The 16,366-nt window shown below is 36.1% G+C and overlaps 3 protein-coding genes across 3 annotated transcripts; all 3 read left to right on the forward strand.

The window, feature by feature from the left end:
- Positions 1-125: 125 nt before the first annotated feature.
- Positions 126-5,075, forward strand: LOC109075413 (progranulin-like; the record flags this gene model as incomplete). Its single annotated transcript, XM_042752221.1, has 11 exons — positions 126-239; positions 334-432; positions 528-663; positions 1,018-1,053; positions 1,188-1,279; positions 1,399-1,537; positions 1,696-1,793; positions 1,965-2,200; positions 2,906-3,155; positions 3,272-3,508; positions 4,157-5,075. Coding segments are annotated over 11 exons (1,551 nt in total), but the record flags the coding sequence as incomplete, so codon positions are not given.
- A 325-nt stretch (positions 5,076-5,400) lies between these two features.
- LOC122142308 lies at positions 5,401-10,579 on the forward strand. Its single transcript, XM_042752389.1, has 5 exons — positions 5,401-5,539; positions 6,868-7,051; positions 8,168-8,237; positions 8,335-9,364; positions 10,298-10,579. Exons 2-5 carry the CDS (start codon positions 6,883-6,885, stop codon positions 10,457-10,459), a joined length of 1,431 nt encoding a protein of 476 aa, XP_042608323.1. The 5' UTR covers positions 5,401-5,539; positions 6,868-6,882; the 3' UTR covers positions 10,460-10,579.
- Positions 10,572-16,344, forward strand: LOC109075409 (mitogen-activated protein kinase kinase kinase 14-like). The gene is made up of 10 exons (XM_019091309.2): positions 10,572-10,709; positions 10,785-10,913; positions 12,043-12,147; positions 12,221-12,384; positions 12,641-12,791; positions 13,338-14,051; positions 15,272-15,363; positions 15,446-15,560; positions 15,626-15,732; positions 15,808-16,344. Exons 1-10 carry the CDS (start codon positions 10,628-10,630, stop codon positions 16,009-16,011), a joined length of 1,863 nt encoding a protein of 620 aa, XP_018946854.2. The 5' UTR covers positions 10,572-10,627; the 3' UTR covers positions 16,012-16,344.
- Positions 16,345-16,366: the final 22 nt, after the last annotated feature.

Here is a 16,366-nt window from a genome sequence, read left to right on the forward strand (position 1 = left end):
ATTTTTACAATTAAAAATATAAAGAAAATTCATTTTTGTGAACTGTTCCTTTAAGCACAGTAAACAATGTGCTCGTACATACAAATGACTGTTTGTTTGTTTGTTTGTTTTTTGTTTGTTTGTTTTTGTCCGATCACTTGCATTGCTGTTATCAGGGGACTCTGTGCGACTTGGTACACTCCAAGTGTGTGAACAAGACACACATTTTAGACTGGGTGGAAAAAGTCGCCACAAAGCAGGTAACACGCATACCTGCACAGCCACAAATCCAGATAAGCCTTGAGTAAATATTCAGCATTTAAATAAATCTTCCCCTTTTTTTTTTTTTTTAAGCACGCAGTAATTTGTCCAGATCAGGAGTCCGAGTGTCCCGATGACACCACCTGCTGCCAGATGCCTGATGGGAGCTGGGGCTGCTGTCCTATTAAAGATGTATATCACTTGTTTAAACATATTTCTGTTCTGGAATGTTGTTACATGTGCTTGGCAGTGTCTACACTTGTCTTTCTTTCTCCATGTGTGTTCAGGCTGTGTGCTGTGAAGATAAGCAACACTGCTGTCCTCCGGGAACTAAATGTGACCTCGAGCATTCAAGGTGTGTGTCGGCAACATACGGACCCTCCCCACTCTGGAGGAAGTTCACTGCCCGTCGCAGGAAAGCAGGTATGACCGTTTCAGTTTAACATTTGCATTGATCTGCATTATGCTTTATATTGCATATTGGCTGCTGTATGGTAATATGGGAACTTTTAAAAGTTTTGTGGTTGGAAAGGTTTTGTAATGTTTTTGAAAAAAAGTCTCTCTTGCTCACGAAGGCTGCATTTATTTGATACAGTAATATTGTGAAATATTACTGCAATTTAGAGGAACTGTTTTCTATTTGAGTTTATTTTAAAATGTAACTTATTCCTGTGATGCAAAGCTGAATTTTCAGCATCATTACTCCACACAATGTCACACGATCCTTCAGAAATCATTCTAATATGCTGATTTGATGTTGTATTTATGCAATTGCAGTTGCTCCACCTAAAGACTCCGGTCATATTAGAGATGGTAAGTTTTGATCCATGAGCCCTACTTTATTTATTATTGATTTCTATTCATTATTCATCAAGTGTCTTTGTTAAAACTGACACCTGAGGATTCTGTGTGTGTGTGTGTGTGTGTGTGTGTGTTTATGTGGGCAGTGATCTGTCCAGATGATATTTCCACATGTCCGGATGATACAACGTGCTGTAAACTAGATAACGGAAATTACGGATGCTGCCCGATGCCAAAGGTGCTTCATTCATGTATATTTAATCATTTTTCTGTAGGTTTGTACTTTATGGTTATCCAGTGGTTTGCATGTATTTGGCTCACTGTAAGACTGAATAAGCATAAATGTTTTTACTGTAGGCTGTGTGTTGTTCTGATCATGTGCACTGCTGCCCAGAGGCCACGACTTGTGACCTTGTCCATAGTATGTGTGTGTCAGCCAATGGCTTCATGGTAAAAATGGCCACTAAGATCCCAGCCACTTCCCTGAAGCCTAAAGGTAAACATCCATTTATTTTATCTTTGTGCAATTAAAGCGCCGACCATTCTGTAACATGGCATCCATCATCTGTGTGTGTTGAAATGTAAATTTTTGCCCTCTTGGTTCGATATAGAATATGCATCAGTCCCTCTTTTTATTGCTCTTTCTGTCTGCAGAAAAAGTAGTTCCCTGTAATGAAACGGTAGCCTGTGCCAGCGGTACCACCTGCTGTAAAACACAAGAAGGCACCTGGGCTTGCTGCCCTTTACCAAAGGTATTCATGTTGTCAGCTTTATATTAAAACCGCTTCGGGTTGATTATGGCCCGGTATCATTTATGCATGTGAAAACCCAGCCCCAAACAAACGTTTGTGAGATCAAATCTTCAATTTTTATTGGAGGAAAACCTAAAATAGTGTTTGGAGTAATGTTGTCCTCATCTCCAGGCGGTGTGTTGTGAGGACCATTTCCACTGCTGTCCAGAGGACACTGTGTGTAACCTCGCGGCGGGCACCTGTGATGATCCTGCTGACCTTTCAGTGTCTGTACCCTGGATGGCAAAGGAGCCCACCTTTCCAATAGCTTCATCCAATCAGAAATGTGATGAGACGACTTCATGTCCTGATGGTTCCACCTGCTGCAGACTCTCATCTGGAAAATGGGGCTGCTGCCCTCTGCCACAAGTAAATAATACTTCTTTGTCTTATTTGAACATGAAAGTGATGTGACATACAGCCAAGTATGGTGACCAATACTCAGAATTCGTGCTCTGCATTTAACATCCAAAGTGCACACACACACCGTGAACGCACACACCGTGAACACACACCCGGAGCAGTGGGCAGCCATTTATGCTGCGGTGCCCGGTGCCTTGCTCAAGAGCACCTCAGTCATGGTATTGCCGGCCCGAGACTCCAACCCACAACCTTAGGGTTAGGAGTCAAACTCTCTAACCAATAGGCCATGACTTCCCCGTGCTTACTGGTAAAACTGTAATTTAAAATTTTGTTTATTTTATTTGTTTTATAGTTGTTAGTTATTTTTTTTTTTTTTTTAATTTTTAGATATTTCGATTTAATTTTATAGTTATTAATTATTTTGTTTAGGTACTTATTCAGTTAATTTAGTGAATTTAAAGGAGTATTAATCATTTAATTTTGTTAAATTTAATAATTATTTTATGGCTAGGTATTTTTAGTTATTGTTACACAATGCATTTTAATCCGATGATAACTGCTGAATAAAACATGTAACAATGTGGCATATTGCCATTTGAAACCTTTTTTTGTTGCCTATTGAGTATTGTTTAAAATACAAAACAGTAGTAGGCAGTATATAGTGCTCCCTTATGAATGCACGTCTCACACTCTATCACTTCCTCTCTTTGAGCGGTGTGTTGTAAGGATGGAGATCACTGCTGTCCTAACGGCTACACATGCAATGAGAAGAAAACATCCTGCTATAAAGCCTCCCATGAGATCCCCTGGTTCACAAAACAAGAGGCCAGGGTCCTGAAGGGGTCCGAGGTGCTGTTTGGAGATGAAGATGTGAAGTGTGACTCGACGACCAGCTGTGCATCTGGTTCTACCTGTTGTAAATTACCCACAGGGCAGTGGGGCTGTTGCCCTCTTGTCAAGGTGAGACTTTTTTTGTTATGCAGTTATGTGTTTTTGAGTGTATTTTTGCTCTGAATGCTCTTGTGGATGTTTTTCTGAATTTGGTTTGAGTAGCTCAGGGTGTGTTCTCTCTGCAGGCGGTGTGTTGTGAGGATCACGAGCACTGCTGTCCACAGGGCTACACCTGCGACCTCGAATTTGGAACCTGTGTAAAAGCATCCGGTTTGCACAGTGTTCTTCTGACACGATTACAGACACACACTGACACGCGTCCAGAAGAAGAGGTGCTGTGTGACGCGTCCACACGCTGCTCAAAGACACAGAGCTGCTGTAGACTATCAGACTCCACATGGGCCTGCTGCCCATATAAAGAGGTAACGAGAATCAGGGCTGCCACATATAGATTTTTGGTTGATGATGAATTTAATTCATGTATTTTATTTTCTCTCTCTCTATCTATATATAAATAAAACTTTTTATATTTATTGTTTTATATTATTTATTATTTTTGCTATTTTGGCTTTGTTTTTTGTTTTATTTTTTTTTTTTTTTGTTTTATTGAAATTTTGTTTATTTGTTTACTATTTATTATTTCCATATTTATTTTATTTCTTTTTGATTTGTTTAAAGAAATTAATGTTTTTGTTTACATTTCATTATTTTATTGTTTTTATCATTTTTAGTTGTCCTTTTCATTTATTGTTTACTGAAATTGTTTTTGTTTTTGACTTGTATTCATTGAATTATTGTTTGCAAAAATGTAATTGTTTTTATTTTGCTTACTATATTTATTTTAATGTTTATTGAATTTTACATTTGTTTTTGTTTACTAAAATTTTAAACATAACCTATTTGGTATTTTTATTTACTTTGTAATTGTTTTCTGAATTTTACATTTATCTTTTATTAATATGTTTACAGACGATTGATTACAATTATAAAGTTAAATCATTACTACTGATAACAGTCTTCACTAAAACATGCAAAAACTAAACCGATTGTTGCTCTCTCTTTTTTCGTAGGCAGTCTGCTGTGAAGACATGAAGCACTGTTGCCCTGTGGGATACAGATGTGACCCAGAAGTCCAAGGCTGCACTAAAGTCTCCACATCCATGTGGTGGGAAAATGCTCTTTAAATGAACCACAGACTGACACTGAGCCACATGCCCATAACACAAATATACATCCATAAACACACACACTCTAGCGCTCTGACTCGGTACATGTTGCATAAAGCATTGTTTTTAAGATGCCCTCTTCAGACAAGAGACTATGCATCTAGCTTTTAATGTTTAATTTTTTTTACTGGAATAAAAATGTACTGAATCTTATATTTAGGCAGGATACACTGAGAGACTGTAGAAGTGATTTTAGCAGAATCGTAATTTGCCCAAAACATCAAAGTGATAATTAGAGGCTAAATTACACTTTATAATATCATAAATGTTAGTAGGATGTGGATTTGATATTTTGAATTACATTACCATGATTATAATGACATACACAAACCGCAAGTGAGAAACGCTACTGAGATTCAAAACTGAATTCATCACCAGTGAATTAAAAACTAAACCACAAAAGAAACTTGTGACCTTTTTTTATTTTTAGTTTGTTTTTTCATACCCTAAACCTGATTGGGACAATTAATTAATGGATGTCACCAACCTTTTAACCCTTTAATTTACTTAGAGGCTGTTGCATGTAGGGTTAATTCAACTTTGTTTGCTTTTTCCATTGCTTCCAAGCCTTCATATCCAAGTGTCATTCTCAAAATTTGCTATAGGTGCTTTTGTGTTCTGTTTATTTTTATCTCATTTTAATATTTACTGAAGGGTGAAACGAATCTAGGTGATTACCTTTTTCCATTTAAGTGGATTTGTTTGTTTATTGTTGGTTAATTATATCTGAAAAAACACTGAAATTAAATACTTTTCAAATAAATGGCACGTTGACTCATTCATGTCTCATCAGACTCTTTTGATAAACTCTGTCTGGTTTCCATGGCGCAGATTGGCAGATCCATCTCTGCAATGCTACTGAATTTTTACAACTATTGGAGGAAGAACACCTGTTAGTCTATTAAATGGTAAACACAGAATAAAAATGAGAAAAGATCCTAAAAGATGGAAAATGTTAAGAAATCATGTAAATGCTCTGACCAATCAGAGGGGCTGACAGAGATATTCCAGATGGCTGCTGCTTGATGGAGTCATGTTTCACAGCTCGTCTTCTGCATGTGTATGAGTCTCACTCAGACCGGCTGAAACACTGTTTCCATTCAGCTGAAGCCATACAAGAGCTTAAAATATAGACATCGGCCAGTGTGTTCGACTCCAGGAAGAAAACAAGATTGCTTTGGAGAAAGTTTGCAGATTTCCAGAAGCCCGTCCTGGCTGCTGCTTGTGGTATGTTGACATTTTGTGTCACAACTTACACAACACCTGACCGGAACAACTTTAGTACACAGGTGTAAGCTGAACTAAAGCGAGTGGGTTTGTAAAAATAGATAGAAACTAAATATTATATACTACCATTCAAAAGTTTGGGGTTGATAAGTTCCTTTTGCTTTGCTATGCTGTGTTTATATGATTAAAAAAAAAAAATACAGAAAAAGTAATAATTTAAAATAAAAAAATAATTATTATTATTATTATTATTATTATTATTTAAAATGTCTGTTTCTGTTTGAATGTCTTTTAAAAGGTCATTTATTCCTGCGATGAAAAGCTGATTTTCCAGCATAATTACTCCAGTCTACAGTGTCACATGATCCTTCAGAAATCATTCATATTTTTGTGGAAAAGGATTCTTTATGATGATTATAAAGTTTAAAACAAATGAATTTATTTAAAATTAAAATCTTTTGTAGCATTAGAAATGTCTTTACTGTCACTTTTGATACATTTAATGCATCCTTGCTGAATAAAAGTATTAATTGAAATAAAAAATGGCATTTGTTTTCGATGTTATTTAATATTACTTATATAATATATTTATTTTGAATCATATATATATATATTATATATTATATATATATATATATATATATATATTATATATAACATTATATACGTATGAATTTTTAATATTTTTTACTCTCAGCCATTTTTATTTTTATTCACTTTCGAACAGTTCTTACTGAATGGAAATACTAATTTCTCTCATACATATACAAAAAATGTAGATAATAATAATATAAACTAAAATAAACTAGTAAACTAAATAAACTAAAATAAAATCTTACACCCCAAACTTTTGTGTAAATTGTTGCATAAGTATCCTGAGTGTGTTGACCGTGTGTGAATGCTGTGTGTAATGAAGGCACTCTGAGCATGTGTGATTATATTGAGATACTTGAGGAGCTCAATCACTGCCTGAAAGTTTAACCACCGCAAACACTCAGTGGAAATCAAAATTCAAGATGGAGAAGACAGAGACTGACAAAAATTGCAAGAATGCTGGTCTCTGATAAACGATCCGCTGTGAGAAAGTGTGAAAGGGAGAGAGCGGGACAGCTGAAAGGAGGCGGGAGACATGCAGCTTCAAACGAGCCAAAATGTCACTGCTATTAATACACCTCAGCAACTGCTCTCCAATCAACACACACCATCTCACAGTGTGTGTGTACATCAGGAAGTGTGAGCAAAATGATGGCTTCAGGTTTCTCCCACCTCAAAAGAAGGTTAACTGCTCCAGTTCTCTTACTGAGCTGCATTTCTGTTGATGATTTCAGTTGAGGGACAGAGGAATGGCCATACCGACCATGACTGACTCCAGCAGGCTTGATCTGGATGAACGGACCTCAACGTCACACACAGAGTGTGGAGAGGAGCCTGATCTCCAGCCAAGAGCTTTGAAGGAACCTCAGGCAGTGGGTGCAGAAGACACTGGAATATCAGACATCATCGTGTCGAGGGGTGAGAGAGGACAGCTGCTCGAGAGGTTATTGAGTTCAAGAGAGGATGTCATTCACTTTTTCACAAAGTGAGGGATCTGTAGTCTTAAATGAAGGCTCTTCAGTGGTTTTTGTCAGGAACTTCCTACCAAGAATCATTTAGTTGGCTATGGGTTTTTATGGAGATTAAAAAAGTTCTTGATGTTAGATTGTAGGTTCATCAGATCAGCATTTCGTAACAAGGGTATTTTGTGGGATTAGGATTTAAATCTGTTTTGAACTTTTAATTTTTATGATGTTCTCTTCTTTACAAATGTCTGTGCTGTTTCAGTATATTTCTAGTATTTACTAATATTTTATTATATTTATTATTTATTTATTTATTTCAATATATATTTATTAATTATCATTTTTGATGCTCAGTTTTCACTTTAATTTCAGTTTAAATTTGATTAATTTTGTTATGCGCTTTTATCGTTTTTATTAGATGTTTTTTAATATTTCTATTTAGATGTAAAAAAAAATTACATTTTTGTTTGAGCAATTTTGATTCTCCAAAAACTGTAACTTATTTATAGACAAAAAATAACTTAATCCTATACATTTATTTTTAAAAAGAATTTAAAATTTGAGTAAAATTTGTCTTTATCATTTTGGATTATTTTTTATTTTACTGTTCAACTTTTAGTTGTAATTTTAGTACTTTAAAAATGCATTTATACACTTAAAAACAACAACTTAAACTTATTAGTTTGTTTTAAAAAAAATTGTTATATTTTCAGTTTATTTTCATTTTAGTTTGTTTGAATCATTTTGTTATGTGATTTTGCCATTTTTGTTATTATTATTTTTATTTTAGAAATTTTCAAAAACTTTTAAAATTTATAAACTTACAAAAAAAAAAAAACTTATTTTATTTCAGTTAGTTGCCAAGACAGCATATCTAATAATTATTTTAATTTTGTTAATCTTAAATTTATTTCCACTTTTTTTTCAGTTAATGAAAATTAACTTTCAATTTTTTGAGAATGTGTGTTGTTTAAAGGACGATATAGATAGAGAAGACATTGTAGCTTGTAGATTTTGTTTATGTGTTAATATTTCTATGTTTTAAGTGATGTTTTACATGTATTTTGAGGTGAGGAATATCAAAAGTCTGGCTTTACAAGTAAAGAAGACAGCAACATCCAGTCGTGCATCAGCAGCAGGTTTGCACAATGAGATTCTTTTCATTTACTTATTTAAATGACAGGTTTATGAATTCATTGATCCATTTAACTGCTTTGTTTACATGGTAATTCATAGGTCAGATGCAGAAAGAGAGAAGAAATCTACTGCTTGCTGCTTCAGAAAACGTCACAGGAAACACCGAACAGAGTTTACAGACACGAGGAATACAAGGGAGACGTGTAGAAAAGACAGAGCAAGAATGAGAAGAAATTCTCCAGACCAGAAGACCAGCGGCTTCTCAAGATGCTCCAAAGATCAAGACGCGTTCTCATCCCGACCTCAGCAGGTCACTCCAGATCTCCATCTGTGGAAGTGTCCTCAAGATGCTGGTGTTTCCCGTCTCTGCCTTCACAAGCTGGAGGTCGACTTTCCTTCAACCTTTGAGTCTCGCAGTTTGGAACCAAACCTCGACTCTGAGCTTGCATATATTTATGCTGAAAGCATCAAAGGATGCGACTCTTCCTGTTGCACTACTCCAGGAGACTGTAATACCCACAATCCCTTTGTCAAAACTGAACGAGACCCTGAATCTGTCTGGAACAGCTTTGAGGAAGAATATGAAGACTTAGATTGGGATTTATACATGTCTGCACACAGTACAGCGGCGACTGCAGGTTCCAGATTGAACGCTTTAGATGACTTTGACTTTGACTCGACTTGTATTTATACAGACTGGGAAAGGAGAGCCGACAGTGCAGAAACCGAGCAGGGTTACAGTCCAGCCGAAGCAGAGTGGGGCTCTGAGTGTTCATGGGACTCTTACTGTACCACAGACAGACAAACCAGCAGCTGGGATTCAGACGGCTGCCGTTTAGAGGCTCTCGGTGATAGAAAATGTCTAGACGGATGGCCTGAATTGTCTCTGCCAGGATTTGAGGGCTGCTTTGACTGCTGGGATGTAGTTGGAGACGTTTGCAGAGACACAGAGAACGATTCGGAGACTTTTTGCACCAGACGGGATACAGGTGAACTCTGGGGTGTCGTGACTCAAATGGACCGCTGGGATTTCTCTGAGTTTTTCTGTGAGATGATTAAAGAAGTGACGCAGGAGAAAGACACAGAGGAAATGAACGTAAATGAGGGGTTTCTGTTCCACCCTAAGCAGGTGTGTGATTAAAGTCATTAATGCAGACTGACAATTGACAAGATATAAATATACATATTTATATATGTACATAAAATGGGCAAAATAATAAGGTATTGCCTTATATTGGATATTTAATTGTCCATGCTCATTTACCATAGTTTTACATTTAGATAATCTTTATATGATACTCACTTAATCTTTATTTTATAGTTTTATTTAATTTATAGATTTACTGAATTGGTCAATTTTAGCTTTTAAGCTGATCGATTTTAGTTTTTAATGTTTTATTTTTAATTTAGACAACCCAAACAGCAAAACATATATTTTCAGATATTTTTAAATTTTTCATACTATGCTAAACATATAACGCTAATATACTGCTAATAAATATTTTAAAACATATTTGCATACATATATGTAAGATAAGTTTTTTTTATGTTTCTTCATATATTTTTGTTATATATTTATAATATATAACATAATATATAATATATAAATGTTTAATATAAGTTTAATGTGTGTGTGTGTGTGTGTGTGTGTGAAAATGCCAATTTCCCATTGTAGTATATTTTATTATATGTTTTAGCATTTAAAGGTGTTTTCAATTTGAAAAGCTGTACTGTTTACGGCATATATTTAGCATATTTTTTAAATATATTCGGTCATATATTTAAATATATTTAAAAATATAATATATATTTTCAAATAATTGTAATATCATAATTTTATTGAATGTTTAATTTATTAATTATTATATCCATATTTTTTATTGGTGCATTTCTCAGTCTGTAATCCAGTTTTAACAAAATTACCAAAAACAAAAACTGATTATATTTATTTATTAATTCCTTTTTTGGTAAATCTTAGGCAGCTAAACCATTCTATTTCATGTATATATTTCCAATAAGCTCATAATTTACTGCAGTTTTCATGGTGAACTTCATTTCTTAGTACCTCCAGGTGAAGAACTCGGAATATCGAGAAGGTCATGAATATTCATTTCTCCGTCACATTCAAAACGGCTCATATGGAGACGTCTTCAGCATTCGGGACAAACAAACAGGATTTACGTGTGCTGCCAAAAAAGTGAATATCCATTTCTTATCCAATTAATTAATAAGCCTAAATATCTCTGCATGCATCTCTGCATATTCTTGCATGCAAAGTTGTTGAAAGAAAACCTGTGACTCTCTGATTATTTCCTAACTGATCCAATGCATTGCTCTCTTGTGAATTCCCCTTTGTAGTTTTAGGTGGGAGGAAGTGGAAACGTGGAGCAGGATGGAGTCTCCTCGTGTCCTCCAGCTGTATGGGGCCGTGAGAGAAGGACCCAATGTGATTCTCTTCATGGACCTGAAAAGAGGTGATTGCTTTTACCAATGGATGTCTCTGAAGGCAAATCAAGTCGTATTTGAGCCAATCAATTCTCTCTTTACAGGTTCTTTAGCTCAGCTGTTGAGAGTGAAGGGTCATCTGTCTGAAGAGCTGGCTCTGTGTTATCATACTCAGGTCCTGCAGGCTCTCCAGCACTTGCACAGCAGACACGTTGTACACCTGGATGTCAAAGGTCAGCGGCTCGGCCATTGTCATGGATTTTCATCACAAAAGAATCACTAATTGTGCCACGATATCATTTGTGTGTCAATATTTGTAAAAATGTTTGACTTGAACAATATATAGATGCACAGTATGTGTGTTTTTTGAACAATTTTGGTGCTTTGCCATGAAATGCTTACTTCAAATTAATGAATTTACTTGTAGCATTTGAACTGATTTTAATTTTTAATGTTTTATTTGTAATTTTGACAACCCATACTGAAACAAAATACTTTCATATATATATATATATATATATATATATATATATATATATTTAAACATATTTTAAATTACAAAAATACAAATACAAAAATTTTTTTTTCTTTTTTTTTCTTTCTTTTTTTTCTTTTTTTTTTTTTTTTGGCATAAATCTGTTAATCAACCTCATTCCTGATCAAAACTACTAAATGTTAAAAAAAATCCAGGATTTTTACTCTTTAATTGCCAAGTTCATAAATGATGTCACTGATTTGGGGAAAAACACACAAAATGACTTATTTTCAAAATAAAAAGTGATCGTGGACTGGATATTTTTTTACCTTTTATCACAGTCTTGGACATGTTGGCCACCTGATGATCAACAGTAAAAATTACAAATTTGAACTCTTCCCAACAGGGAAAACCACCAACAATCAAGAATGCATGATTATATGGTGTCATGGCTTTGCAATCAAAAAATTTCATTATAATGGAAGTCAAAGGGGCAAAAACATCCACGAACAGTAAATGAGGGAGAAAAAATTCAAATCTGATGCTGCACAAAAACTAACAATGCATCAAAGCCAATGTTGTTACTAATCTTTCATGTCCAAGACTGTCATTTATTTATTATCTATTATTTATTGACTGTTTATTGTATCCGTAAGATTATTATCAATGCATCCCTCACTTTGTGACCCAGTTTTAACAAAATTTCAAAACAACAGTTCTGATCAAACCCAATTTCACAAAATTCAATGTCCAAACTGTCACAATATATACATGCTGCATGCATAATGTGTGTGTTTTCAAGAAATGCCATTATTATGAATTTCATCACTAAACGAAACACTGATTTGTGCACTGATATCATTCATACCTCGGTTTTATGTGTGTAGCTGACAACGTGTTGGTGTCTGAGGATGGCAGACAGTGTTTCCTCTGTGATTTTGGACTATCTGAGACTCTCAATCAGGATGGATACAGCACCAAAACCTTCAGAGGTGACTACACACACACACACCAGCATGCATGTCTACTATGAAGCGGGATTTATGGTGTGTGTGGTGTGTGCAGGGAACATTCTGCGTGGCACTGAGTCTCATATGCCGCCGGAGGTGGCGAGGGGGGATCCTCGCTCTGCTAAAGCTGACGTCTGGAGCAGCTGCTGTATGTTACTGCACATGCTCAACGGACACCAGCCCTGGACGCGATTCTACCCTCATCCTCTCTATCTGAAGGTGAAGTGAGCATGCAGTCTGTGTGTATCGCTTTAGATTCACTATCAGTCAGAAGTTTACATTTACATTTACAAGGAGTTGAGAAGCATGTCCTGAAAGAAAGGGCCTGATCTTCCTGATGTTGAATAAAGCAAATCTGCAGGACTGAGCAGTATTAGCAATGTGGTTTACCACACCTCCTCATTCTTCATGAGGACTATTTTAGAAATAGGACTGCTTTTGAGTCTACTGTACTGTAATGTGTTCTGACTGTCAGATTGTGAGTGAACCGCCTCCTTTATGGGAGATTCCACCTGACTGTGACCCGCTGACCTGTGATGTCATCAAAGGGGGACTGGTTAAAGAGCCGAGAGAGAGACATTCTGCGTCAGAACTGCTGCAAAAGACTGTGAAAGCACTCAGAACAGGTGCCAACTGTTTTTGGATGGTTATAAAATGCGATGAAATATGTATAACATAAATAATTCTCATGTCAACAAGTGTTTGCGATTGGTATGTTTTTTTTTGTTTTTTTTGTTTTAATGTTTAGATGAAAGAAGTTTCTTATGCTTACCAAAGCTGCATTTATTTGATAAAAAAATTGTGAAATATTAATACAGTGTAAAAAGGGTATAAAAGTTACAAATTTAATTTATTCCTGTGATCAAAGCTGAATTTTCAGCATCATTACTCCAGTCTTCAGTGTCACATGATCCTTCAGAAATCATTCTAATATGCTGAGTTTCTGCTTAGGAAACTTTCTTCTTCTTATTAACATTGAAAATAGTTGTGCTGCTTAATATTCTTTGGAAACCATGATCCTTTTTGTTCGATATAACAGTTTGATTGGAAATCATTCGCAACATTATAATGACTTTACTGTCACTTTTGCTCAATTTAATGCATACTTGCTGAATAAAATATTCATTTGAATATCTTACTGACCCCAAACTCTTGATTTTATGCATATTTAGTATGTGGGCTCTCTGGTCCTGAGGAATCAGCTAATCAGCATTCAGCATCTGCATTCGAAGACTGTCTGAATGTGAACTTGCACAAGACGGCTATCCCATCCATCACGGAAACTCCAGTGAAAACAAGTCCTCCTGGCTTCCCAGAAGACCTCTCAGCACCCACAATCCACTGGGTGAGCACATGGAGACAGACGGCGCCAGACGAGGATGATTCTGACTCCATGACGGAGGAGAGCGAGTGGGATGAAGATGCAGATATGAACGGACTAAGAAGAGACAAGATGAGCAGTAGGATGGACAGATACTGGGGCGAGGAGGAAAATAACGAGAAACAAATCTATTCAGAAGATGACAGAGAGCTTGACTCTAATGAAGACACATCACAGATCAATGAAGTGACAGATCAAACAGAGGCTGAAGAAAGCAAAACGGATTATTTAATTGAAAAAAGAGTTGTGTTTGGGGGATGCGGTGAATATGACAGAAGTCTTTTAGAGGAATCAGAGAGCTGGGATGGAGAGATCCGAAGCGTTGTGGATGATGAAGAGGTGGAAAGTGATTTAGAGAGTCTTCGAGAGCTTGGCAGCGACTGGGCGCAGGAGTGGGAGCCGTTTCTACAGCTCCAGACACTTTATTGCCCAAAAGAAGCTCAACTGCAGAGTCAAGACAGCTATTCGGAGTCTGAAGAAGAGTCGGTCATGCTGAGGGAGAGTGGTGAGCTGTTGTTTGTTGTGTGTGTGATTGATTTGATTCAAACTAAATATCTGTCCATTTCGTCTTTGATTTATTTCTTCTATGCACTAAAATAATGAGGAAACAGAATATGGCTTTTCTTTTCCATACAATGAAAGTGAATGTGAAAAAGCAGCAGTCCATATGACTTATGCACTACACTCTTAAAAATAAAGATTCTTTATTGGCATCTATAGTTCCATGAAGAACCGTTAACATTCATGGAACCTTTCCATTGGACTACGTTTTTGTTTGCTTGTTTGTTTTATAGTAGGAAAAAGTTCTTCACACCTACAAAAAAAAATTATTTTAAGAATGTTTCATTAAAAGGTTCCAAAAAAGCAACCCCCCCCCCCCGGAACTTTTTATTTTTTTAAATGTATAGTCCAAGTCTTCTAAAGCCATACGATAGTGACTGATGTATATTACAACATGTGATGTCCATCTGTCTTCCTGATGTACATCCAAATGAAACATCGGAAAAAAAAAAAGTTAGGGCGGGATTTGGTTTAGTTTTTGATTGGATATCGAGATGGGGGTGTGGCAGTAAAAATGAATTCATTATATTGTCGAGGGGCGGGGTTTAAGCAAACGAAATGATTGGAGAAATCCATCATACATCATCAGTGGTGTGTAAATAATCTTATCTTAGTAACTTGAGGACCATGATTTTGCCACGTCGGATATGTTCATGGATCAACATCCTTGATCAACAACACTTAAAAATAAAAGTTCTATGGCTTCTATGGTTTCATTACCATCCATGGAACAATTTCATTCCACAAAAGTTCTTTATATTGTAAAAAAAAGACTCTTTGGGTTTTTTAAAAGTTCTTCACATTAAGGAAAATGTTCTTTTAAGAACTGTTCAATGAAAGTTTCTTTTTGGAAGCTTAAATGGTTCTTCATTGGAACTGCTGTGAAAACCCCCTTTTGAAACCTTTATTTTGACTGTTCAACATTTCCATTTACCAGTCTGATTCTGAGGATAAGGAAAAGAGTTGGTTTAGGGTTAGGTACTTGAATAGGTTCTTAATTTCCCCACAAAAAGATTTTGCTTGTGATTTACATACACCATTGCAGCATACAGTTTCTCAAACATTTTAGGAAATGCATTAAACCGCAAATGCAGTAGCTCAGATGTTCTGATACAGTGTTTTGTGAATGATGCATTTTTTAAGCATTTTTTTTTCTCTCCACAGAACAAAAAGGCACAAGTTTACCTGATTCTCATGGACCGCAACCTTTCACCTGCACCATCCGCTGTGACTCTGAGCAAGACCTTAGTGATGAGGTAAACCTGCAGACTGAATCATGAGCTTTATGAAGGTTATTGTGCCAGAACATCAAATCCACCCAGTGTTCTTGTTTTAAAGGACTCTGATGATTTAAGCTCGGGGGTCTTTTCCTCCTGTAGCACCTCAGATGGTCAAAGCTTCAATGTGGATTGGTCAGTGACAACTGATCAGACACCTTCTTGCTACTTTGAAGGTAAGTTTCATCATTTCAGGTGCTTATGTATGTGTTTGTGAGTATTGATTTGTGTATGTGTGCAGGTCTTGGCGTGGATGTATGGGTTGAAGATGTAAGCGGAGAGAGTTTAAAGATCAGAGAGAGGCCACAGGTGAAAATCGGACACATAGCTGTGGGAATCAGTGAACAGGTGGGATTTCAGAATTATACATAATTAAGATTCCTGTAAACAGAGCTTAAACAGCGCATTACTGCTTTATCGCAGATATCTTTGAGGACCTTCAGTTTGGCCACCCTAGACGGGCGTCTGGTGTCTCCGGACACAGAAGTGTGCGAGTCGGGCGTGTGGTTGCAGTGTGTTCCTGCTCCTGACGGCAGTCCCAGCTGGGATTGGAGGGTCAGAGACGGAAAACTGGAGCTGCGAGAATATGATGAACATTCAGATACCTGCTCAACTGTGGCACTCTAGCAAAACTGACCATTACAAAACAAAAAGAACTGAGCTTTATGCATCTCATTCCATTATTTTTGAGCTTTATGATGCTCAATTCATCCATTTGTGTAGTAACTTGTTTATGATTGAATTTAAACATTTTCAAAATTCTCTCAAGTTGACTAAGCTTAATCATAATGTTTCAAATTGTACAATGTAAATTTCTTGTGTTGATAGTTTTGTTAGGAATACAACACTGTTTAACTTCAATGCTATACATAATATAAACTGTATAAATACTTTTATATAAAATACATAAATATATTTTGTGCAAGAAAACAAACGCTGCTGCTGTGCAACGTAAACTAAGGCGTGTACAGGAAGTTGCTGC

Source organism: Cyprinus carpio, chromosome B24 (assembly GCF_018340385.1).
Source record: "Cyprinus carpio isolate SPL01 chromosome B24, ASM1834038v1, whole genome shotgun sequence".
Lineage (NCBI taxonomy): Eukaryota > Metazoa > Chordata > Actinopteri > Cypriniformes > Cyprinidae > Cyprinus > Cyprinus carpio.

Coding starts and splice junctions, on each gene's coding strand:
- LOC122142308 (XM_042752389.1), top strand. CDS start 6,883: ATGGCCATACCGACCATGACTGACTCCAGCAGGCTTGATCTGGATGAA. Junction 8,238..8,334: donor CAGTCGTGCATCAGCAGCAG/GTTTGCACAATG, acceptor GGTAATTCATAG/GTCAGATGCAGAAAGAGAGA. Junction 9,365..10,297: donor TTCTGTTCCACCCTAAGCAG/GTGTGTGATTAA, acceptor TTCATTTCTTAG/TACCTCCAGGTGAAGAACTC.
- LOC109075409 (XM_019091309.2), top strand. CDS start 10,628: ATGGAGTCTCCTCGTGTCCTCCAGCTGTATGGGGCCGTGAGAGAAGGA. Junction 12,148..12,220: donor CAGCACCAAAACCTTCAGAG/GTGACTACACAC, acceptor TGGTGTGTGCAG/GGAACATTCTGCGTGGCACT. Junction 14,052..15,271: donor GGTCATGCTGAGGGAGAGTG/GTGAGCTGTTGT, acceptor TTCTCTCCACAG/AACAAAAAGGCACAAGTTTA.